Genomic DNA, 24,674 nt, shown 5'->3' on the forward strand with positions numbered 1-24,674 from the left:
CATTTAGAAATAGAAAAACTTAACAATAACCCACTTTACCTCTGCTGGATTTAATCAATGCCAGAGACACACACCTCCACACGAACCACAACATATTCAATGAGTGACAATTTTTCTCCCACAGAAGTCTCAAAAAGCCCCCTCAAATATGTCCTAGTGCCCTCATGTCATGAGTTATTTTGAAAGTTAAACTGATTTTGGAGCAGACAAGTCACTCAAGTTTCCCCTATCATGCTGACAGCCAGATATCGCTTGAAAGGTGAGGCAATAATGTGACTGCCACGAAGCAGTGCAGGTATCAGACTGCAGCAGACACACACCATGTAAAATTAAGCTGAAAACACTGTTCACAAATGCCACCTGAAAATCAACATGAGTCTGATTTTATTATTAGGTCAGAACAAGTGAAGTAGCAGCAAAAGGGCGTATCCCACAAGCCAGGTTCCACTGGTCCTCAGGCAAGGAGGAAACTCGTGCAGGAGACAATCACTCAATCCAGCAGACTCTCAGAATCTCACTTGGGCCCTAAAGTGCATTTGCTTGGTGGCATTGTTCTTCATTCCTGTCTTCAGCATCCATTTTGATTTCATCCTTTGGACATACTGCATGTCCCGCTCTCGCATAAGAGCTGCTCCTGTGGTTGGAAAGAAGTTTAAAAATGAGCGGAAGCTCAGTTATTTATGGTCAGTGAAAGCCCAATCTTTGTACAGAATGGCAAAGTTAATTTGGGAAGAATGGGCTCTTTTATACTTAAAGAAGAGATGCTATCTTGAGGTTTCCCACCAATGAGCCTAGAGGGTAAAGTGTATCCCAGCCACAGATCAGAACTTTTGTAAATACACATTTCTCTGTATTAGCTTCTTTAATTTTTATAATCTTGAAAGGATTATAGGCTCCACTGATCTAAGAGGACAAGGTGGGAGCTATAAATTGAGTCAGACAATAATTCTTTTTTTGCTAGATTCAAGTGGCCTCATGACTCACAAGCAGCCATGATGAAGGTAACAGGTGCATATAAACACAGGGTTTAAAATGGATCTTAGGCACCAGCGCTTTCTAAGTCATCAGGAGGCAGTTCTCCCCCTGCCCTCTCCACGTGCCTCTGGCTGGACCGTTTTCCCTGAAGATGTACAGATAAGCAGCTTTATGCAGTCCACACATCAGAGTAGATTTAAATAGCATCATATTGATGAAGTTTCAAAGCTTAATAACTTCAGTGGCCAGCTTTACTATCTGAATATTCTAAGTTTTCTATGGAAAGATCATAAGAAGAGGACTGAGAGCCAACCTTACTATTTGCACACCCTGTATCACACATGCATTATGAAGGTCAATCCTCTCAACTCAAAAAGGTAGGCCCTTCCCTTAACATCCTCAGTGTATAAACAAGGAAAAAGAAGCGTAATTAAATTACTCATGTTCATCACATAAGAACTTGTAAGTACATCATATAAGTCATGGTCAACTCCACAGCCTAAACTATTTATAACCACCAAGTTATTTATAACTCAATTCTTCTGTGTAGCCTCCAGGATAATTTCAGCCTGGGATGATTACTAAATAATTCTTTTTCTAAGTATTGTCTGTTGAAAAAGTTAATAGCGTATATAGAGTTATTATACCAGGAATATGAAGTTTTTAAGTCGTGGAGCCTTGGGCTTCACTATAACTAAGTGATAATGAAAACCCTACAACTAAGAAATCAGGCTTCTAATGACAATATAAATAGAAATGATATCACCCAAGCCCCTTCTACAAGTACAGGTTCTTGGGCTGGTCAATAACTGTAAACAGATGTACCTGTGCTGCCAGTCCACCCTAGGGCTCGGTACTGTTGGAGTACTCTGCCCACAGCCTTCTGATTTTTAGCAACTGCCACAGCTCTTGACAAGCCAAATCGCTGTTTGTAGTATCTCATCAAGGAGCGATGACCAACTCTGGCACCTGTTTTTCAAAAGAATGATATTTTTTTATTTTTTACTTATGGTTATACTTTAAAAAAATTTTAATTTGTTCTTTTTAATTATACATGATGGTAGAATGTACTTTGACATATGATACATACATGGAGTACAATTTCCCATTTTTGTGCTTATACATGATGTGGAGTTACACTGGTTGTATACTCATATATGAACATAGGAAAATTATGTCCAATTCATTCTACTATCTTTCCCATTCCCATGCCCACTCCCTTCCCCAAGTCCATTCCAGTAAAACTCCACCCTTCCACACCTATTGTGAATCAGCATTCGAATATCAGAGAAAACACTGGGATTGGGTTATTTCACTTAGCATGATAGTCTTCAGTTCCTGCCATTTGCCTGCAAATGCCATGATTTCATTCTTCTTTATGGCTGAGTAATATTCCATAGTGTATATGTATCACATTTTCTTTGTCTATTCATCTTTTGAAGATCACCTACATTGGTTCTATAGTTTAGCTACTGTGAATTGAGCTGCTATAAACATTGATGTGGCTGTGTCACTACAGTATGCTGATTTTAAGTCCTTTGGGTATATGCCAAGGAGTGGGATAATTGGGTCAAATGGTGATTTCATTCCAAGTTTTCTGAGGAATTTCCATACTGCTTTCCAGAATGGTTGCATCTCTCTTTTTTAAAATAGGGATAGAACCCAGTGGCACTTAACCACTTATCCTCAGTTATTTTTAAAATTATGAGTCAGGGACTCACCAAGATGCTCAGGGCTGGCTTTGAACTTGTGACCCTCCTGCTTCAGCCTTCTGAGTTACTGGGATTATAGCATGCACCACTATACCCAACAAAGAGCAATATTTAAACACTGAGTTGGATAGTTTTTTCAAGGTAGAATTATAAAGCAAGGGCTTTCCCAAATCAATCCTTAAGATCTAGCTGGAAAATGGATATGTCAGAAGAAACAGTGTTCTAGCTACTAAATAAAGACAAAGCAGAGGAAACAAAGACAGAATGGGCTGGGCACAGTGGCACATGCCTGTAATCCCAGCAGCTCTGGAGGCTGAGACAAGAGGATTCCGAGTTCAAAGCTACCCTCAGCAAAAGCAAGGTGACAAGCAACTCAGTAAGACACTGTTTTCAAATAAAATACAAAATAGGGCTGAAGATGTGGCTCAGTGGTTGCGTGCCCCTGAGTTCAATCCCTGGTACAAAACAAAGAGAGAATGGTAAATCACTTTTCAGCAAAATTTCAGAATCTTGTACTTACAATATGCCTCCCAAGAACTCCCCATAGCAACTCCTACTAAAACAGATAAAAGGGCCCTAGAAAATAAGGACTTTTTAGCCTTTTTTTTTTTTTTAATACGAAGATTAAACAGAGAACAATCCTGATAGTTAGACCTAAGAACCACAGTCAGGGTCCACAATAGAAATCCACCTTTCCCTTACCTAAATTCTCCATTGCATTCTCCAACAGAGGTAATTTTATCCCACAGGGAACATTTGGCTCTGACTGGAAACATCTTGGGTTGTTACAACTAGAGGCATGCTACTGGCATCTAGTGGGTAGATATCAGAAATACTTCCTAAACTTTTAAACACACAGGATAGCACCTGGCAATAAGTATTATTAGACCCAACTATCAATAGTACCAGGGCTTAAAATCCTATTACTTCCCAAATGATAAAAAACATTTGGTGAATCAGTTAGTGAACTAGAATTTTAAAAGATGATTAAGTTGAATTCTCTCTACAGAGGATTTTTATTTACTTAGAAAAAACTGATAAAATTCTGTGGGTCAATCAAGCTTTCAGAAACTAATTTCTAACTTTCAACAAATTTTGATGTCATTACAATATAAAATTGTATATATAAGCCCCTCAGCAATTATAACACAGTGTGGAGGGAAAATACTATATTTCAAACGAGAACTGTTCCCGGGGCTGGGGTTGTGGCTCAGAGGTAGATCGCTTGCCTAGCAGATACAAGGCACTGGGTTCAATCCTCAACACCACATAAAAATAAATAAATAAAACAAAGGTATTGTGTCCAACTACAACTAAAAAGATTTTAAAAAAGAAAATGGAACAAATTTATTGACCACCAAAAGCTTTGGAATTTCTGTAGTTAGTCTAATAAAAAACTGAAGAAAAGATATTTACCAGAGGAACAATCCAAGATTCCTATTAAGAGGATGTTATAGCTGATGTAATAATCAAGGAGTCACCAGAGGACCAAATCCAACCAACCACCAAATAAATAAATAAGCAAACAAACAAACAAATAAATAAAGCTAAAGTAGAGATTTGTGTATAGTTTCTAAAAAAGTTTTATATTTGTGTATGTAAAACTATTTCTTTCAGAATCTTTTGATTAGAAAGACCATGAATGGGATACTAAATGTAGAAGCTTGTATGTGTACAAGCTTGTATTTGTTTTTGGGATCTAGACCTTTAATTCACATTAAAAAAATGTTGTCAGGTTATTTTAAATCCCTATACCTGGCAAGACACTGGAAAATGACTGCCTTGCAACACAGACATGGAAAAGTACTTGTTTTTGGTTTTATGATCATACTCAAAGAGATGACAAAAAGAACCTTCCATCTCAAAGACCTAGTCTTTGCCAATAGGAATGAAACTATTTCCCTTGAACTTGACTGTTCAGGCAGCACAAGAGTTAACAAACCTCCAAAATAACAAGAAATAAGTGAGATGTATCTGATGGAAAGAGACTCAAGCTAAAGTGTAAGCCTAACAGAAAAATCCCAGCATCATTCACTGTAATTTTCTATTTGCAATATTAGGTCAGGGTGCTCTAGTTCCAGGTTTGCATGATGATTATTCCTAAACCATTATATGATAATGCTGGTTTATATTTTTATACACCATTTGGAAATACATTCTACAGTTTCCAATAGTTGGCAGGAGAGAAGTAAAAACAGTGTTTAGAGTTACTGATGTGTTGGTGGCAATGAGCACAGGACATTAGCACCAAGTATACTATGCTAAGAACAGCTCAACGTGAAAGCCTTCATCATGGTAAAGTATCCTTAGGGACTGTGTGACTGTCCAATTAACAACAGATAGGTTTTGTCTGATTTATGGTGAGGCATACAACCTGTCCATCTAAATTTCATGTACATTACAAAACTATCCGCTCCTTCTTAACAAATAGCCATGCAATTGACAACAACAGATACTGTAAAAGAAAACATCCCCATCTCTAGTTTTGATGATTAATAAGGCGACTAATTATGTATTTCTTATGGATTCAACAACAGTTTCATGTAGCTAGTCAGCAGCTAGAGGAATGTGTCTTTCACTCCAGCTTCCTCTAAGTGAACTGAGGAACAAAGAAATTCAAGGAACCCTGCCAGACCACAATCTGCAAAAGACATGCTAATAGTGCCCTCTACTGGATAATTTTGTCACTGGCTCTGGGATCATCAGCTTGCATTTTACGGAGAACAATCTTGAGTAACTAGATTTAAAATAATTTCCAAATTAGCTTTAAGCTAACTAACATCCATGCTAACCCAGTCATATAGATGAGCATATCTGAAGAAGTTTCTGAAAGGTTATGTTCTTCAAAAAGATAAATAGGTAATTAAACAATGATGCTGCTACATTTTTACAATTTTTTTTAGAGTGTTCCTATTTTCTTGAGCCATTTAAACCCCTCCCTTTTAAACCAATATTGAGGCACAAGAACAAACCAATGGACTGTCAGGTATCACTACAAACATGACTGACAAAAGCATGACTGGCTTTTAAAATCTGAGATGATAAAGTACAGGCAACACTAAAAGCACTATGTCAGTCCAGATGGAGAAAATTTCAGAATACAATGTTTTTTGATTTGTTGCCATTTAGACAAAACCATTATTTGTGATGAGTAGTGATTTGTATTTGCATATTCTTATTAATGGCCCCAAATCTTCTCCAGGTCACAAAACTACAATCTTTCTCAAGAAAAACACATACTCCCACACACCAAAAAAAGGGCACAGTCTAGTTAAGACTACTTGGAGTAGACAGTTTCTGGTTGTTGGCTAGGTCTTTCCTGAGCTAGTTTGCCTAAAAGTACAGTATTTTGCAATACTAGACTACCAAACCAGTTACCTCACTGCTTCTCGGACTACATCAAAGAGCAATCTGAGATTCCAAGCAAGCCAATAATTACAAAGAAATAAAGTCAATGTTATCACAGATATACAAGCATCCTGGGAATAGAGGAGACTTCTGTCACCCAATTACTGAGACTATTATCCAGTACTTTAAAATAATATGAATCAACTACTGGGCCCATATTTGTGAGTAAGGAAAAAAAGGCTTTAAAACCAAGAGAAAATGGACTTTCCAGCTAATCTCAGGTCACTTTCTTCTTTGACTATATTACACACAGGCAAAGCAATCTTCTCCAAAGACTTAGGGGGTAATGAAGACAAATAAGATTCTAAGCCCCCGTAAACTCCCTCTGCTTGCCTTTTCCTTTATTGTCATAGGCTCCAGGGAATCAACCTTGCTTTACTTTTAAAAATATCACCTCTACCCTTTCAGTCAACAAATATTTATCTGTCTTTTATGTGTCTGAGACCCTGTACTGAGATGAAAAGATGAAAGAAAATAATCTGTTCTCCAAAGTGATTGGGGGTTAGAGAAAATAACTTCCAAGGTTCTATAGCACAGCAGGGTAACTATGGTTGACAACAATTGACTATTTCAAAATAGCCAATAGGATTTTGAATCCTCCCAGCACAAAGAAATGGTATTTTGTCTGAGGTAACAGATATGCCAATTATCCCCTTTACACACTGTATACATGTAAAATGTCTCACTGTCTTCTATAAACATGTACAATTAGTCTCTGTCCGTTTAAAAAAATACACACATATACATTTTTAAAAAGTAACCTGGGAAGACAGGCAAGCAAACCAATAATTACAAAGGAGTAAAGTCAATGTTATCACAGATATACAAGCATCCTGGGAACAAAGGAGATTTCTGTCACTCAATAAAGTGACAGTAGAGGGATTAGGGAAGGCTTTCCAGGCAGCGGGGTGAACCCAAAGAAGATGAGTCTTAGAGGAGGAGTGGGAATACAATAGAGGCACCACCATGCAAAGATCCAGAGGAGCAAACAAATTGTAAGTGGGCATATAGAGGAAGAGCACAAGACACCTGAAGGACCAGAAGCTATAAAAACTCAGGCAAAAGCTCCACCAGAGGAATTCCAGAAGGTAAAGTATACTGAAGTTTTAGAAAAAATGTTCTGGTATGCATGTGGAAAACAGATTACAGAAGGCCAGACAGGAAGTTATAATAGTGTCACAAAGAGATAAAAAGAAAAAAAATTTAAAAAGTATTCAAAAGATATTTAGGAGTTGCCAAATCACCTGAATGTGGGAGAAAAAGAGTATCCTAAAATGATAGCCATTTTTGGCTTTGGCTAATCTAAGAAAACTCAATCACCCTAGGACATCGTGTTTTCTATATAGCTGAGGAGTTTCCATTTTTTTCAAGTTTCAAAAATTTAAAGTCCAGATGAAAACTTCTTTCAAATATGCTACATTTCTTATATATGACATGCTCACTGTGATGTATATTTTTTGCAATATAGTGTGCTAAAGTAGATGAAAAATAAAGTGAACAGTATAGTGATTCTACAACATGTCAGATACTGCTTTATAAGGATGTCTTTCTCAACTTATTTAAGGTCTGCCGTTATCATATCCTACAGATAAGTGGAAGCTAAAAAGACACAAAGCCAAAGAGTCACGAAAAATAAATTATTAAACATAGTCAATCCTTGGTATCTGGGAGGGACTGATTCCAGAATCCTACCTTCAAATACCAGACTCCAGGGATATCAGTCCCTTATATAAAATGGTACAGTACTTCCATACAACCAATACTTTAAATCATCTCTAGATTAATTTTAATACCCAAGAGGGTAAATGCTACATAAATAATTGTTATGCCATGTTGTTTAAGGAATAATGACAAGAAAAAAGCCTACACATGTTCACTACAGACAAAATTTTCTCCTCAGATATTTTTACTTCTTGGTTGACTGCAGATGCAAAAACCATTGATATAGAGAACTGACTATATTTCTTATATTCTGTATTGGTAAAGACATAATATATTGCAATTAACTTCCATATCACTATAGGAAGAATTTTATCTTCAAGACACATTCTGCCTGCCCTTTCTTTCTATTGTCACATCCTAAAGTTGCCCTTAGCCTTCAAAAGTTATGGTTCTGAATTAAGATGGCTGTCTGTACCAACACAGAAATTTTGCATATGGAAAGCAATACTACAGGGTTGCTTCTTCATCAGACACCTCCACTGGCAATGTGTTGCTCCCACCCCACCATTACTACATTCGCCAGTTAATATAGGAAAGTCAGAAATAGGCTTCACTAACTAGGTGTGTGGTTTGGGGTAAATTACTCAACCTCTCTAAGTTCCTTGAAGACTTATTGTAAAGCCTGAACATACTAATAACTGCACAGTAAATATCAGGAATTATGAGGATCTTATCATTTCTACTATTTCCTTTCCTTTTACCTCTGTGTATGCCCTCTGTAGCTTCCCTACAACACTTCCTTCTTTCCACACAATAAACAACAGTTGACACCTCTCATATTTGTAGTTACTCTTCATCTTCTCATATCTAGGATGAATTTCCACCCTGAATCCTATTTCCCAGAGAAGGCAGAATTGAAATTCCAAGCCTGCCCTACAACCAGAATACAGAAAGGCAACACAGGGAATATCAGTCAGACACATACTTGCCAAGACTACCATTTGGAAGTCTGAGTAACATAAAGACACAGTAATCAGTTCAAAGAATTAGAGTAAAAGCAATATTAGCGATAACAACAAAAGATGAACAGAATAAAAAGTGTCCACATATTTTTTAAAACCCAAAAGAAAAAAAAAAAAGAAATGCCTAATCAAAATGTTCTGAACCATAAAAGAAATGAGCAAAAACACTGGCCCAGTTAAAACAAAAGAACCAACTTAGAGCTAGGCAGCAACCTTCTGAATTCATATGTACATGAGAATGCAAACATACACTTGAATTTATGTTCTATTTTCTTCAGCTATGCCTCTTTCACAATCCACTGGCAGCAAGTCACTTATTTTTGACAAACACTTACCAGAAGGCAGAATCAGCTCCATAGTTTCATCGTCATATTCCAAGTTCTTTTCTGAGGGTAACTCCTCAGCCTCACTGGGGTCCTCCCCTTCCATGTGATCTGGGTAGCTGCTCCTATTAACAGCGAACAGGTGTTAATAAACACATTACCTCAATTAAAAATAAAAATGGTATTTGCAAATGTGGTCAACCTGCTAGCTATTTAAAAAACAGCTGCATGAACTGCCAGCTGAAAGGTTTTAGGGGAAAAACAACTTGTTAGCATTTTTCAGTAGAAGTGAGCAAATGTCCTAACAGGAGAATTTTTCCTCTTATTTGTTTCTCCTTCAGAAGGTTACCAAGTAAGTGCTAAGGAAGAGGATAATACAGACTGGACATGGAGCTCTAGTCAATTTAACCACTGTAAAAACAAATTCTAGAACTGTGCTATCCAACAGAACTGTAATGTCAGAAATGTTCTATATGTGTGCGTCCTACGCAGTAGCTCTAGACGTGTGGGTTTCAAAGCACTGAAATTTAAAATGGGGTACTGTGACTGAAGAATAGATTTTTTAAATTTTTAATTTATATTCTTTAAAGTTTTTTTTAAAGATAGACACAATATCTTTTATTTATTTTTATGTGGTGCTGAGGATAGAACCCAGCACCCCACAGGTTGCGAGGCAAGCGCTCTACCACTGAGCTATAACCTCAACCCTAATTTATAATTTTAATTGATTTAAATAGCCACAAGGGAACACTTAGTAATTACTGTATTGACAGTACAATTCTGGAAGAATCTCTACATTCCTAAAAATTATCATAAATTCATATTTACACATGTACATGGAAAACTCACATTAAAATATTAATAGACAGCCCAATAAAAAATGAACAAAAGATTTAATCAGACACTTCACAAAAAGATCTCCAAACAGCCAATAAATAAATAAATAAAAACATTCTCAATTACATGTTTCATAATAAGGAAGAATTAAAATGACTACATAACTGCCAAGGGGCTAAAATAAAAAATTCTCCCTCACCAAAAGTGGAAGTACAGATAACCACTTTGGAAGACAATTTGACATCATCTTCTAAAATTAAACATAAGTATATCCTCTGGCCAGACTCCTAAATATATATCAACATATAATATGTATACTTTTGCCAAAAGACATATACCAGAATTATGCAGGGGCATTACTGATGATAGCTCCAAACTAGAAACCACTTGAATGTGCACCAGCAGTAGGTGAGGTACCGTGATGCATTCAACAGAATACTCTACAACAATTAGAACCAATAATCTACAACTGTATAAGTTAGTATGGGTGTAAAGGAAGATGTAAGGAAGAAGGTGACCCAAAAGAGTATATTCTTTCATTTATGTAAGTACAAAAACAAGCAAAATCAACTACTCAGTTCTATGTCAGAACAGTGGTTATTCTTCAAGACTGGAGGGATACTTCCTGAAAATACACACAAGGGAAACGACAGAGTATCATTAGTGTTCTGTTTCTTGATCTGGATGCTCACCATATACAATTTCACCAAAGTGAATTATGATCTCATCTGTACACACATTAATGCACCTTCTATAAGTTTATTCTTCAATAAAAAATTTTAAGTCCAAAATAAGTTAACATTGGTTATATTTAGAGGAAGGGAGAATTATAGGCAACTGGTCATTTTTTATCTGAGTGAATCCACATAAAGAGCTTATTAAACAGTGTCAGGCAGGCAGTAAGTACTCAGTGCTGGCTTTGCATGTAAGGCTTTCTATTTACCAAGTTTTCTTTACTGAGCACAATCAACTTTTGTTTTTTTTTTAATGTAAATAAGCCACTTAATATTCATTTTTATAAAGGCTCACACCATTTCTCATTTTTAGGAATTCACACAATAAACTCTGTACAGATTCAAAAAAGCATTATTTGAATTAAAGAAAATTCACTTCTTGAACCATTTACATCAGTTATTAATTTTAATACAAATAGTCCACACAACAACCAGTAAGCAACACAACAACAAAAGCCTTTACTTTTTTTGAAGCTTAGATTCTAGAAGGAGAAAAACAATAAATAAATAATATGCAAACTGGCAGCAAAACTATTAAGAAAAATAAAGAGGATTAAAAAATATCAGGTAGGTGTTGTGATTTTATGAAAGGTGGTCATAGAAGGCCACCCTGAAAAGGTGGAATTTATGCCAAACCCTGCAGAAGTGAATGAACAAGTCATATGAATATTTCAGCAAAGGTTATAGGCAAAGACAACAGAAAGTACAAAGGAACTGAGAAACATAATTTTTGTTTTTAGAATAGCTAGGAATAGGGCTGGGTTGTGGCTCAGTGGTAGAGCACTCACCTAGCATGTGTGAGGAAGTGGGTTTGAGCCTCAGCATCACATAAAAATAAATCAACAAAACAAAAGTATTGTGTCCATCAACAACTGAAAAAAAAAAAAAAAAAAAAAGAAGAAGAAGAAGAATAGCTAGGAATGGAACAAGCAAGAAACAGAAAACACCAGAGTGATAAGGACAGCCAAACCACAAAAGGTTGTGTAGACCATTAAACTTTAGCTTTTGCTTTGAGTAAGACAGGAAGCCCTTGGAAGATTTTGAGGGGAATTTGATTTGACTTATATTTTAAGAGAATCCCTGTGGCTAGCTCTGAGAATAGAATGTAAGGGATGGTAAAAATGAAAGTTAGGAGACAAGCAGGCAGGGAAGTACTGCAGCAAATTCAGTGAAACCTAAGGGGGACGTGGATCCAGGTTGCAGCAGTGTAGGAAGTAAGAAGTAGTTAGATTCTGAAGGTGTGCGGGGCAGGAATGGTAAAGGAGTTAATGTAAGCATGAAATAAAACAGAAAAGATGATGGCAAACTTTTTGGCTTAAGTAACTAAAAAGGACAGAGCTGTCATTTACTTAAGGAAGATCAAGTTAGCAAGCACAGCAGGAGTTTGATTTTGAATAAAGTGGAAACATCAAGGAGGGCTGGATACATAAACCTGGAGCTGAAGTGAATGCTCTAGTAGAGAGAAAAATTGAGGTGACATGAGCCTACAAGAGGTACTAAAATCTATGAGACTAGGTAGGATCCTGAATATATAAGAAGGCATGGATAGGGGGGCTAGAAAACCAACACTGCAGCATTCTAAGCCAGCTGCTAGCTACAGCCTCTTGACTCAATCATTGGCTTTGAGCACTTTGATTAGAACAACCTAAGTTAAAAGGTAATAAACACTGCTGACAGGAAACCTGAGAGGGAGAAATACTGTCTCTTGTCTGTAAGAGGATGCTCTCCACTTTTAGCAGATATTCTGTCTTCTTGACTGCCACCACCTCTAACCCCCTACTTATGCCCACAACTACAAAGTCCTCAATTGCAAAAGGACACATCAGGGAGAAAACATGAAGTTTAACAGAAGATGACTTTTCTGAGCTCCTGTATCACTTCAGCTATGAATGGTTGGTATGATGATTATATATGCCTGCTTCTCTCCTTTACTACATTGGAGGAATTCTGACAATAAAATCTTAGTTTTTCATGAGCACCTAACATCCATTTGTTGCATGATGTAAGAACTACTTGAGATTTCAGTTAGGGTTAAACCATCAATGGGATAATCTCACCACCAAATACCATGATCTAGTATTATGATCATCCTAGTTTAGCAACCATCTCAACTCCTTTAGGAGACAGCTTGATTCAAGGTCCCTCGAGGAATGAAACCTAATTTCTTCACCTCTGTTCACAAGGTAATTGGCAAAACTGAACTCCTGATCATTTAACTACAAAGAACAAAAACAAGTGAGACAAACTACAGTTTGTGCCTGAAATCTTAATCTTCTCTTTCCTAAATGTGCTAAACTGAGTTTCTTAACCTATACAGAGGTGCTACAAGAGTTATTATGAATATACATATATATAATGAATATATTGAGTGGTGCTGCATCCCAGCAGCTCAGGAAGCTGAGGCAGGAGAATCACAAAGTCAAAGCCAGTCTCAGCAATTCAGCAAGGCCCTAAGCAACTTAAAGAGCCCCAGTTTCTAAATAAAATAGAAAGAGGGCTGAGAGGTTAAGCACCACTGGGTTCCATCCCTGGTGCTGGGGGTGGGGGAAGAATATATTGTTGAATACCACCTCAATTCACTTCACATTATGAACTCCTAGACTTACCTAAAATCATAGAAGTCTGCAAATTCCAAAGCAGCATCACCATCTGTGAAAAGCTTACAGTGGCTTTTGTCGTTCATATGTGCCTGTACAGCTTCTGTGGAGTAGAAGGATTTCCCTTTCTCATTGCACCACAAGCAAATCTTCCCAACACCAACTTTCTCTCCTGGTTAAATAATTTGAGGAAAAAAAATACGAAAGCAGTTTTTTGCAGCCAGATTAAATCTCAACATTTATTTCCACAACTCAAAAACAAAAACAAAACAAAAAAACCGCATTCATTTCTAATTTTCACTAAATAATTAAATCAAAGATTGATGAGAAACATAAAACTGATGTTCCCTTGACAACTGCCCACCCCAATAACATGGTATTTCCTCATTAAAAGGAAAACTATTATACTTACCTAAATATTTTATCAGACCCTTAAGGTCTGAAAGATACTCTATATCAGGAATAAAAAAGCTGTGGACTTTAGTCATATGAGCCACATTCTTCATGAGGGAACTTGAATGATGGGGACAAAATAAGCAGTCCGTTACTGGGATGGCACCTAGGGGTGGGCTATGCCCAGCTTCTTCCTCATCTGCATCCTGCTCCTCCGTGTCATCCATCACTTCAGTATCCTCACATTCCAATTCTTCATCAGAATCAATATCTTCCCAATCTTCAAGCCAGAGTTTTGATAAACAAAGTTAACTTTAAAGAGTAGTAACCACAATCAAAGACACCACAATGATTCACACAAAGAGGAATACCTATGTTTGGGGAGACAGAATGGCAACTGCATCCCCCTGGGAAAAAAAAATCCTTTTTCAAGATCTCAATTTTAACTATTTATTTACCACAGACAAATTTGTATGGGTAAGAAACTTGTTAATCTTGCTTTCCAGTATATGGTAATATCCCTGAATTAGTGTCACACTTCTTTCCTATGTCTGTGGTTTCATTTGGCGGATATTCTTATTCAGTACTATAACAACATCTAGGATTTCACACGAGTACTACAGTGCCATGCATGTGGTGGTGGTATGGTGGTATTGTGCTTCAAATTGCTGCTGTCGTTTGAATGTATGTGCTCTTTCATGTTTAAACTGAATCACCACAGTTACAGTACTAAGAGGTGGAGACTTTATGGATCAGTGTCCTAATAAAGGGGGTGAGGGAAGGAGGAGAGTAGCTTTTTTTTTTTTTTGGCCTTTTGCTCTTTCTGCTATAGGAGGACACAATCCTTATCTTCGGCCTTTTCTATCATTTGAGTAAATCACGAGCAAACTCCCTTATGGAAGGCCCTGCCAATGCCTTGATTTTACACTTCCCAGCCTCCAAAACTATGGGAAAATAAATGATACTGTTTATAAACTTCCATCCAAGTCTCAGGTATTTGCTATGGAGACACAAATGAATTAAGTCACTAAGACATACATTAACAATGTTAACAGGACTAGGCATGAGGGAAGGAGAGACCAAATAGTTCATGAAGCTCAAGCTCCACACCAGTTTTGCTAGTTGATTGGGAGCCCCTCGTTCAGTTCTAATCAACAAATCTAAGTGAAAACCCATTAGAACCATGAAGTCCAATAGAATAATCGATTTTACAGCAGCCAGTGTGACAATAACGTGTCTTTCTATGCGTATGTGAAAAACTTATCCGAAACAGAGAACGCGTCAATTCATCCTACAGATATTTACTAAACATCTATTCCTCTTCCAGGTGAAGTTTTAGGCCCTGGATGTACAGCAGTGAACCAAACAGAGAAAACTCCTTGTGAGGACGCTGGCCACAGAAGGCACTTCAGAAATCTAATGATCATTTTCACACACCCACACACACATATCCACACACCCCTTAAGTATAAACTTGGAAACTTAAGGGAAGCCAACTTCCTCTGGCCCTCCGCCCCCAGACAAGGCCATTACCTTCTCCATCCAGGTCCTCCTCCTCCTCTTCCTCCTCCTCACTCTCTCCGCCCTGCTGCTTGGCCAGTTTCTTCGCCTGCTGTTCAAACCACTGGAGCCGGGGCGGTTTCTCTGCCGGGTCTCGGTCGTGAGTTCCACGTCCACCCGCAGCGACGGCCACCGCACTCCGGAACTCCTCTGTGGACACCTTCTTGGGAGACGTGGACGGCTGGGCCTTGATGGCCTGCTGGATGGCCGCGTTCATGGCGTCCTTGTCCACACTGTCCACGTCTAGCCCCTTCTCCAGGTTCTTCTCGTTCATCATTTCCACTTTCCGATTCACAGCCTGCACCGCCTTCTTCTCCAGCTCCACATGCCGCCTGGACTTGAGGTGATTTTCGTAGGCGTTGAAGGAGGCGAATTTCTTACTGCAGACAGTGCAGTAGGTGGCCGTGCCCTTGCTCTCCTCCTCTGCCACGGCCCGCTGCGCCCGCACTCGCTCCTGGAAGCCTTCGGCGGTGACCGGAGCCATGTTGGCCACTTTTCGCCGCAGGTTGTAGCGGTGCCAGTCCGTTTTGTAGTGGGCCCGCTGCATCTCCGCGTCGCGGAACGCCACCCGGCAGGTGATGCAGGTGTATGTCGCCATGGCCAGGCGAGAAACAAGAGGCGACCTAGCCAAGAATCTAACGATTAGCGTTCCGGTCCCACAGTCCGCTAGCGATTAGCTTTACGCAGAGATAGGAAGACAGACTCGGCGCTCCAACTTCCTGCTTCTCACTGAGGGAACTTCCGGTACACGCCGGAAGATATTCACACCTGGAAGGGAAATCCCGCCTCTTGGCCTGGGGCCACGCCCCGGAAGGCGAGGGAAGTTCGTCTGACCAGCTCCTGGATCCACTCAGCCAGCCGGAGGGCGGTGTGGGTGTTGATTGTCAGGTACCGCGTCCTCTCTGTTACCTTCCTCCGCGGTTGTGCGGTGATGTGTGACGCGGTCCGGGCGATGGCTATAGTAGAGGGTGATGTGGGTGCCCGGGGCTGCTCCCGGTCCTGGGAACCCTCGAGGAAGGTCCGGCCGGCGAACGGAGGTCGGGGGTCCTCGACACCCGCATGCTTTGCCCACGAGCCGGGTGAATGCAGGTGGCGAAAGCGGGAAACGCCCTCTGGGACCTTCGCACCCCAGCCCGTCCCGCTGGACTGATTCACCAAGTGACCCGAGAGTTCAGCCCCGAGCCTCGTCTTAGGGCGAGGGAAGAGCGCAGGCGAAGCTCTTAAACGAATAAACGTTTTCCTGCGAGGTGCCCAAAGCACAGCCAAACCACTGTCCAATGGAAATATAATCCAAGCCACATCTGTAATGTTAAATCTGTGTCCGTATTATTAAAAAAGTAAAAATGGGTGAAATCGCTGTTAGTGATATAGTTTGTTCTTAAGTTTTCAGTAGAAAAGATTTTAAAAGATAATTTACGTTCTTTTCTTGGTATTAAATCTTGGAAATCTTGTATCTTGCAACCATAGCTCATCTCTAGACTAGCCCCATTTCATGTGGTCAGTTGCTTATGTACCTTCACATATATATATGCACGGTTTTATAGGAAAACATGAACTTTAAAAACTTGGGGAAGTTCATAGGTTTATCTACACGTTGAGTAGAACCAGAGTCAGATTTTTTTCAGAATCCAAGCTGCCAATAGCACCAAGAGAAGACACGTTGTTAAAATATAGGCCAGATTGAAGGATTTTGCAAACACCTACCTTTGTGTTCTAGGTCCTACAAGATCTGCTACCAGGAGGACCCCTACTTCTGATCTATTCAACCTTCTCTACCTTGCTCAACCTACTTTGGTCACAGTGACACTTGATGTTATTCTAACAAGCTAAGCAAGCGTCTTTTGTTGGTATTGTTCTAGAACTCCTGTTATTCTGCTCTGATCTTCTTGCTCACATTATAAATCTTGAAATAGACTTTCTCTGAAATTAGGGCAACCTCCTGTTAACTTGTTTTTCTGCATTCTGTTTTTCCTCATTTCAAGAATAGAGGCTGAGGGGCTGGTCCCCCTGGCCTGACAGATTCCCAGTAAATTAAAACTGATATAGTCTCTGGCTAAACATAACCTAGCTAAATCTGCATATGTATATTTTCTGCCTTTAGTCTGTTTGCCTTTTTTTAAGAATATTTTTGGTTATAGGTGGACACAAAACCATTATTTATTTTTTATGTGGTGCTGAGGATTAAATTTAGTGCCTCACACATGCAAAGCAAGTATTCCACCACTGAGCTACAACCCCCAGCCCTTGTCTCCTCTTTTGAAAGCTTTCCTTGAGCCAGGCACTATGGCCTATGCCTGTAATCCCAGCAGCTCAAGAGATTTAGGCAGGAGGATTGCAAGTTCAAAATCAGCCTCAGCAACTTAGTAAGGCCCTAAGCAACTTAGTGAGACCCTGTCTCAAAATAAAAAAACGTAGGGAGCAGGGAGGCTTGGGATGTGGCTCAGCAGTAAAGTGCCTTGGGTTCAATCCCTGGTACCAAAAAGAAAAAAATAAGATTTCCTTGTCCTTGAGTTCCCTGGATGATTTGAGGCAAAAACCAAAAACAGATCTCCTCCATAATCCTTCAAAGTTGGCTTCAAATAACCATTTTCCTGCCAACTTGACCCTATAATATTTGTGGAGTCTTGTGAGTACTAAAAAGCCTAACCTCTTACTCTCCCTACTGCATGTAGTAACAATCTGAGTATCTTCAGAAGAGAGGCTTATCTAAATCCTTTGTCAAAAATAGTGCCCACCTCTATTCTAAGTCCTTACCAGAATAAAAGTTCTCTATGATACTATTTGGTTATGTATTACTTTGTATTGAATTACTCCAAAATTCAGCATCAAATTTCTGCAAATCTTGATATGAGTGGCTTAGCTGGGTAGTTCTGACTCCATCTTATGAGGTTGCAGTGAACCTGCTGCCAGGGCTAAAGCCACCTGAAGGTTTAGTATTTGTCTGTGGCTGATGGAGTCCCATCAAGAATGGTTCACTTACATACTTGATAGCAAGAGATTTTGGTTTCTCACCAAGAGGAAGACCTAGGTCAACTTGAGTACGGTATCCCCTTAGCACAGAGTAGAGTCACAGAGTCTTTTTTGTGACCTGGCCTTGGTCACACACAGTTATTCCATAAGGTGCAATTATGCAGGTCAGCTCTATTGAATGTGAGAGGGAACTACAGCAGGGAATGGATACCAGAGGAGTGGGGCAAGATGGCCTTTCAGGACCATTTTCAGAGATAGGCTACCACTCAATTATTATCACTGATTTTCCAGTTTTAGCAAACATAACCTAGCTATTTTATCTTTATTTTGTTAAATTAGAGAAACAGAGTTGTTAGGTGAACTTTCCAGAGCCCCAAAGCCAGTGGGGCTAGTTTAGAACCTTACACATTGTGCCCAATTAACTGAAATAATAGGTATTTTTTGTCGCATTTCCATACATTTATTCCACAGGTATTTATTGGACTATGAGGCCACTATAGTGCTAGACCCATCATAAGAACGTCACAGAATTTTCTTGTAAACTTACTGATTGCCTTTGTTGTAATGTTTAAAACATTGGCTTAATTGGGACACAGGCAGGAAAAATAGCTCCCCCCCAAAAAAAATTACTTCAGATACTTTTTTCCATTTATTCTTAAAACATCCCAGTGTGAAAAGGGAAGAATTAACTTCTTTATTGTATGTTTAGGAAAATTGAATCATGATTTGGAGACATGGTATGACTTTGACATTGTGTTTTAGAGCCATAATATTTAACATTAGAACCAGAATTCCTGTTTCCAACATTCTGTTCTAACATAAATGCTGCAGTGGAAATGGAGGAATAATACACAAAATATAATTCTGAGACTTTCTAACTTGACTATGATACAAATGATCTGTGACAACAGATATTACAACAGTAATGTTTGCATTAAAAGTTTTGTAAAAAGTACCATTAATGTATTGTGTAAATTTGTATTCATATACTTTTGTAAATATACTAAGTTTTTCTTAATATTTTTTTAGTTGTAGATGGACACAATATCTTTATTTTTATGTGATGCTGGGGACCGAACCCAGGGCCTCACACATGCAAGGCAAGCGCTTTACAACTGAGCTACAACCCCACCCCCAGTAACAGTTTTCACAATGATTTCCTGTCTTGCAACTAACACTAATGGAACAGTATAAAGAAATACACTAGTGGGCACTGTGGTGCATGCCTTTGATCCCAGCGGCTTGGGAGGCTGAAGTAGGAGGGTTGCAAGTTCAAAGCCAGCTTCAGCAACTTTTCGAGACCCTAAGAAACTTAACAAGACCCGCTCAAAAGAAAATATTTGAAAAAAGGGTTGGAGATATGGCTCAGTGGTAAAGCCCTTGATATATAAAAAAGAAAAGAAATACACTAATGTAAATTATAAACAGAAAATAAAAATGTTAAAATCACTTAAGTGTCACTTTGCTTCTGGGTCTACAATCAACATGCTGGCATTTGCCACTTTTTTAAAGGAAGAAAGGCACTTGTTTTAAGTAAGAGTGAGATGCCTTAAATATGTTGAGAATATTTGCTAATTTCAAAAACCTTGTAAATAAAATAAAATACTAATTCTACTAAATTAGGGAGGGGTAGTTTTTAAAAATCACTTTTGAAGATTTTAGGGTAAGGCAAAAGCAAAGGCATTGTAGAATGAGCCTGTCCAAGCCTTTGCTTCCAAAGCAAACCAACTTTTTGAGCACTGCTTTATTGTTTTAGATCAAAATACGTGATAAATATATGCTATTCCCTTTTATGATTTTGCTCAGCACTTTCTGTTGGAAGTAAGCAAAACTTCTTGACAGCTCCTCTACAATTTGAAAAGAAAAAAATCCACAGTTCACATTTTAATGACTTCATTCCACGTAGATACTACAAGCCATTTTTTTTGTCAGTTCTTTTTTTCTTTTTTTAGATATTGAAGAAATATTGCATCTTTTATGGATTTCATGGTAAAAGATATGTCACCCCCACAAGACTGGATCAGTTGCAGGGTTTATTTGTTACTATAGCTTAAAAGCAGAAAGTGCCCTTCTCCAAAATTCACACACACAAAACCCTTGTCAACACCCCTGTGTTTGCATTAAAAGTTTTGTAAAAAGTACCATTAATGTATTGTGTAAATTTGTATTCATATACTTTTGTAAAAATACTATTAAATTACATTTGTGGTTATAATGCTATGGTCTATAAAGAGCTGGTATGTTTCCTCTATAGTGCTGATGACACATTTTTCTACCCTACCAGCTTCCCATACCCGAACCCTTTTTTAGTTTGTAACATTTTGTTATAGATCTATTGCTCATACCATTACACATTACTAGCCCTTGAATTGTACTTCTTATAGGCTTATTCAGTGACTTACATAGTTTAATTTCCTGGATATTCAAATTTAAATTCTTCTTGTTTTTTTTTTTTCAGTGAAGAAATTGAAATGGCCTTTAAACCTTTTGACTTCATGACCAAGAATTTTTTTTTAAGAAACACACACATAAAAAAAAGAATCCAGGTAACAACTATTTTATAAATATGTGACTGTATTTTTCTTCATGTCCAGAAACTTATTGAGTAGAATTCAGGTATATTCTTCCAAAACCCACAGTCAGAGATTTTCTAACACAGGTTGACATTTGTACCAAAATGGGCAAGATAATGAAGGCACAGGCTCACTTAGTATCAATAAGGGACATCAAACACAGTCATGAGGCACTAATGAAACATAAGCTTAGTCACAAAAAGCAAATGTTCGAAGTTTTCAGTAGCTTTTCTCCCTTTAACATTTGGCAAAATTCAGTCTAGATATTTTAATACCTCAGAAAGAAAAAATAAATAAGATTCTACATTAAAACCTATAATTCATTTTTAGAAATATAAGAGATACAATGAAAGGAGGGGAATGCTGATTTCCTATATTCTTAGATTATCCTTCCTTTCTGAGGATCTCAGATGTCTGTGCATCTGCAGAAATGCCAGCTCTAACTGAAGATTTATGAGTTTATAGATAGTTGCTGACATGGTCCCTCAACACTACTAAAAGTCTGTATCACAAAAACAAAAGCTATCTTGGTTTCTGCTTTTTAGTCCTTTGTTTTAAACTGCAAGTCAAATTTGATTATAGGTGACCAAAAAATTTTAAGTAAAATATATATTTAACTTCCCAATAAGAAACAGATTACATATTTAGACTTCAATGGCAAATAAATACACTTTAAAGCCAAGCAAGTTCCTCTCTTCTATCTAACAAATAAGAAAAAGTCACTTTTGTTATTGCTGATGACCACATCACTCATAGAACATATCAAGAACTAGTTTCACGATTTTAGGAGACTCTTTCTATGAAACAATATAAAAGATGAAGGTTTAACTTAAGTCTAAACAGGCAGAATAGACCTGTACTTACAACACTCCTATTACAAACATGACAAAACTGAACAATAAAACAGCTGAATCTCTGTTTGCATCATAACCACCATCTATGTGATACGTAACTACTCACTCTCTATGGGTTAATACCACCCACTGCAAGCCTAGAGATGGCAATCAATGTAGAATGCCACCTTACAATTAAGCCTGTGTCTACAATGTAGAATGCCACCTTACAATTAAGCCTCTGTTCTACAGAGAGAACATGGAAATGTTTCAGCTTACCCATAGCGCTTAAGTATGTTTTAAAAATATTTCCTAGGAAATTAATTTTCATAGTATTTCCCAAATCCTTCAACTAAAGACATCCTGATAATTTGTCTTTTTTATATTGAAGTCTATCAGGTTTTATTTTTTAACTGTTTGCAAGTATTAGGAGTAAGGGAGCGGATACAACATGAATTCACAATTATTAATATTTTTCAGTGACAACAAAATTTTGCATGCTTAAAAATTAATTATAAGTAAAAATAGAGAATACTTATATAGAAGGATCTTAATAATTTGGTATTTGGGTATTCTTTTCTTTATGCTTTAAAAACAACCCCTAATATTTTCTGACAACACAGTATTTATATATATTTATATATATATAAAGTTCATTTCCATGCTTATTACGTAAAAATAACTATCAGAAATATCAATCTATCAGTGTCAGCTGATATATATCCAATTAATTCACTGCAGAAGGGAAAATAAAAATCTAAAGTAATCATTAAAGCTCACAGTTCAATTTTTTTTTTCCTTTTTTTTTTTTTTGTCTTGTTTGAAATTTTTTGGTGGTTTATCTGTGCTGCTGGAGGCTGATTCCCAGATTAATGGCCTCCAAGGAAATTTGAAAGGAAGCCTGAAGACTTCTTACTTTGCTGTGCATCTGCTTCCTGGTCTTGTGTAAGTCCCAATTCACTCTCAATTTGATCCAGCTCTGACTGGTCAAGTAATTCAAAGTCATCACCTTCTTCAGTGTCTGTGTCCTCCCCTGGGCTGGGTGCAGCTTGAGCAAGTACTTGCTGAGCACTCTCTAGCTGGTCTTTAATAGCAGCAGTCACTGCAGCTGTGATGACGTTCCCGGCCAGGTTGCTCATCAAGTGGAAAGTTTGGTCACTGTTCAGAGGAAGGGTGAGACCAGCTGCTGATTGTCTCTCTTTGCTTGGTCTGTGACCACTTTCCAGATGTTCCTTTTTTCTCTTGAGCTCAGTGGGCAAGCCAAGGCTTAATTCATCTTCATCATTTGTTCCCGTGCCATTTTCTAGAGATGGAAAATCTGAAAGATCTCGAGAGAAAACTTCCTCACTAGGCCGGTCAAGATCTGTGAAGTGCATAATAGAAGTTCGTATTTAAGCACCAAAACAAATTTAAAATAAGAGCTGTCTAAAATCTGACTTTGATTTGAACTTTCCAGGCAACCTTGACATTAATCTAGCCTCTGGAGTCAACCTAAATCAATTTAACAATGTATTGGACCCTTCCCAAATCTGTGACACTAGCTCTCCACAAGTCCATAAATATTGTATGTCCACCTATAGCTTTTAACTTGCCTCTTAAGCACAAAACGTTGCAATTATCACTTAATATTCAGCTTGTCTAATATGAGCTTTAGGATTTGACTAAAGTTCAGGTGTTCATCGTAAAAATTCCATCCTGCCCCTAAAGTGGGAATTATCTTAAGCCACTGGGAATATGCACGATCACAAAATTTAAAAATATGTGAATTGGAGGTATTCGTGGATTCTGATACATCACCTTTTGGTTATTATCCAGCCTGAGCATTTCATACATGGAGATTTTCTTCCATATCTATAACCTGTGACTGTTTAAAGCAATGAAAAGAAGCTCCTGCCCTCTCTGTTCCAGTTCAACCCAAGAGCTTATGGAAGCATTTGGCTCTCCATCAATATAGCTGAAACTGGCCATGCCAAGATTCATGATATTTGTAAGCAATGTCACATGAGGGATAGACTGATTTACTTTTCATAGAAAATCTTTCAGTGTAACAGTGAACTCCTTGCAAAAGTGGTTGGAAATCAAATCTATTAATGAAATCCCTATATGTTGATTGGATGGTTGTTGTCCCTTTTGTTACATAAATCTGAGATGGGATGGTTAAAACAAAGTGATTGTTATTCTTTTCTTTAAAATATGACCTCAGTTGTAGATACCAAAAGCTTACAGACCTTGAGTGAACAAGAACCAAAAGCTTATAGACCTTAAGTGAACTTCACTGTTCCTCTTGTTCTAATGCACTTTAAATACGACAAAATTGAGGTCCACAAAAATTATGTCATCTGTTTAAGGTCATACAGTGAGCTACTAGCAAGGCAAGACTACACTTGGGTCTCCCAACCTCCAAACCCATCTTTCACACACTTCACAGCCTCCCTCCCTCCCTCCTATAGAACATGTATTTTGGGAAAGTAATTATAAAACCAGGTTACTTATCCTCTTCCATATAATCTGCTCATATGTTCAGTATATGGCTGAGACCATTGAAAAGAAGGTCCAATTGGACAATTAATTCAATGAGACTAGCAAAAGTTAAGTTATTGCACAAGCATTGACTCAACTTATGTTATGGATGGAATTTATATTATTAAATTCAATTTTTACTCTACTACTTTAAATTGCATTTTACCTAGATATAAAAAACAAAGAGACTTGATTAACCTTGAAGATAAACATGAGAAACTCTGGAATTGGCTTTACTCAGGGGAACTTGCCCTCCATACTTAAATCTCTTTTAATAAATACCAGGGCCAAATATATAAAATCAGCTTTCTTCTTTCCCTCTTCCCATTAATGCTACAAGGAATGCTGCCAGACATTTCATAAGGTAATTTATATATTAAAAAAATTATATAAATATATATATTTTTTAAAAAACTATGTATATACATAATTTTCAAAATAAAGACAGATTTTGGCATAGACATTTTTTCTCATGTTTCTTTAAAATAACCATTTTTGAGATGTAATTCACATACCATAAAATTCATCCTTTTAAAATATACAGTGCAGTGTTTT

At 37.8% G+C, this 24,674-nt stretch overlaps 2 protein-coding genes across 2 annotated transcripts in view; both read right to left on the minus strand.

The window, feature by feature from the left end:
* Nucleotides 1-367: 367 nt before the first annotated feature.
* Znf622 (zinc finger protein 622) lies at nt 368-16,519 on the minus strand. The gene is made up of 6 exons (XM_027954391.3): nt 15,197-16,519; nt 13,683-13,943; nt 13,280-13,442; nt 9,115-9,227; nt 1,801-1,944; nt 368-634 (listed from the first exon to the last, which is right to left on the minus strand). Exons 1-6 carry the CDS (start codon nt 15,819-15,821, stop codon nt 507-509), a joined length of 1,434 nt encoding a protein of 477 aa, XP_027810192.1. The 5' UTR covers nt 15,822-16,519; the 3' UTR covers nt 368-506.
* A 4,228-nt stretch (nt 16,520-20,747) lies between these two features.
* Retreg1 (reticulophagy regulator 1) overlaps nt 20,748-24,674 on the minus strand; it is a 132,492-nt gene continuing 128,565 nt past the window's right edge. The window contains exon 9 of the mRNA XM_027954385.2: nt 20,748-22,962. Within this exon, the coding sequence (XP_027810186.2) occupies nt 22,469-22,962 (494 nt within the window). The 3' untranslated portion in view covers nt 20,748-22,468. The remainder of the gene's footprint in view (nt 22,963-24,674) is intronic.

Source organism: Marmota flaviventris, chromosome 5, assembly GCF_047511675.1.
Source record: "Marmota flaviventris isolate mMarFla1 chromosome 5, mMarFla1.hap1, whole genome shotgun sequence".
NCBI classification, from domain to species: Eukaryota; Metazoa; Chordata; class Mammalia; order Rodentia; family Sciuridae; genus Marmota; species Marmota flaviventris.

Excerpts from the sequence above, each read along its gene's own strand:
- Znf622 (XM_027954391.3), bottom strand. The coding sequence starts at position 15,821 with ATGGCGACATACACCTGCATCACCTGCCGGGTGGCGTTCCGCGACGCG. Across the intron at positions 13,944-15,196 it reads GGAGGACCTGGATGGAGAAG|ATTGGGAAGATATTGATTCT; the intron begins GTAATGGCCTTG and ends TCTGGCTTGAAG. Across the intron at positions 9,228-13,279 it reads GCAGACTTCTATGATTTTAG|GAGCAGCTACCCAGATCACA; the intron begins GTAAGTCTAGGA and ends CGCTGTTAATAG.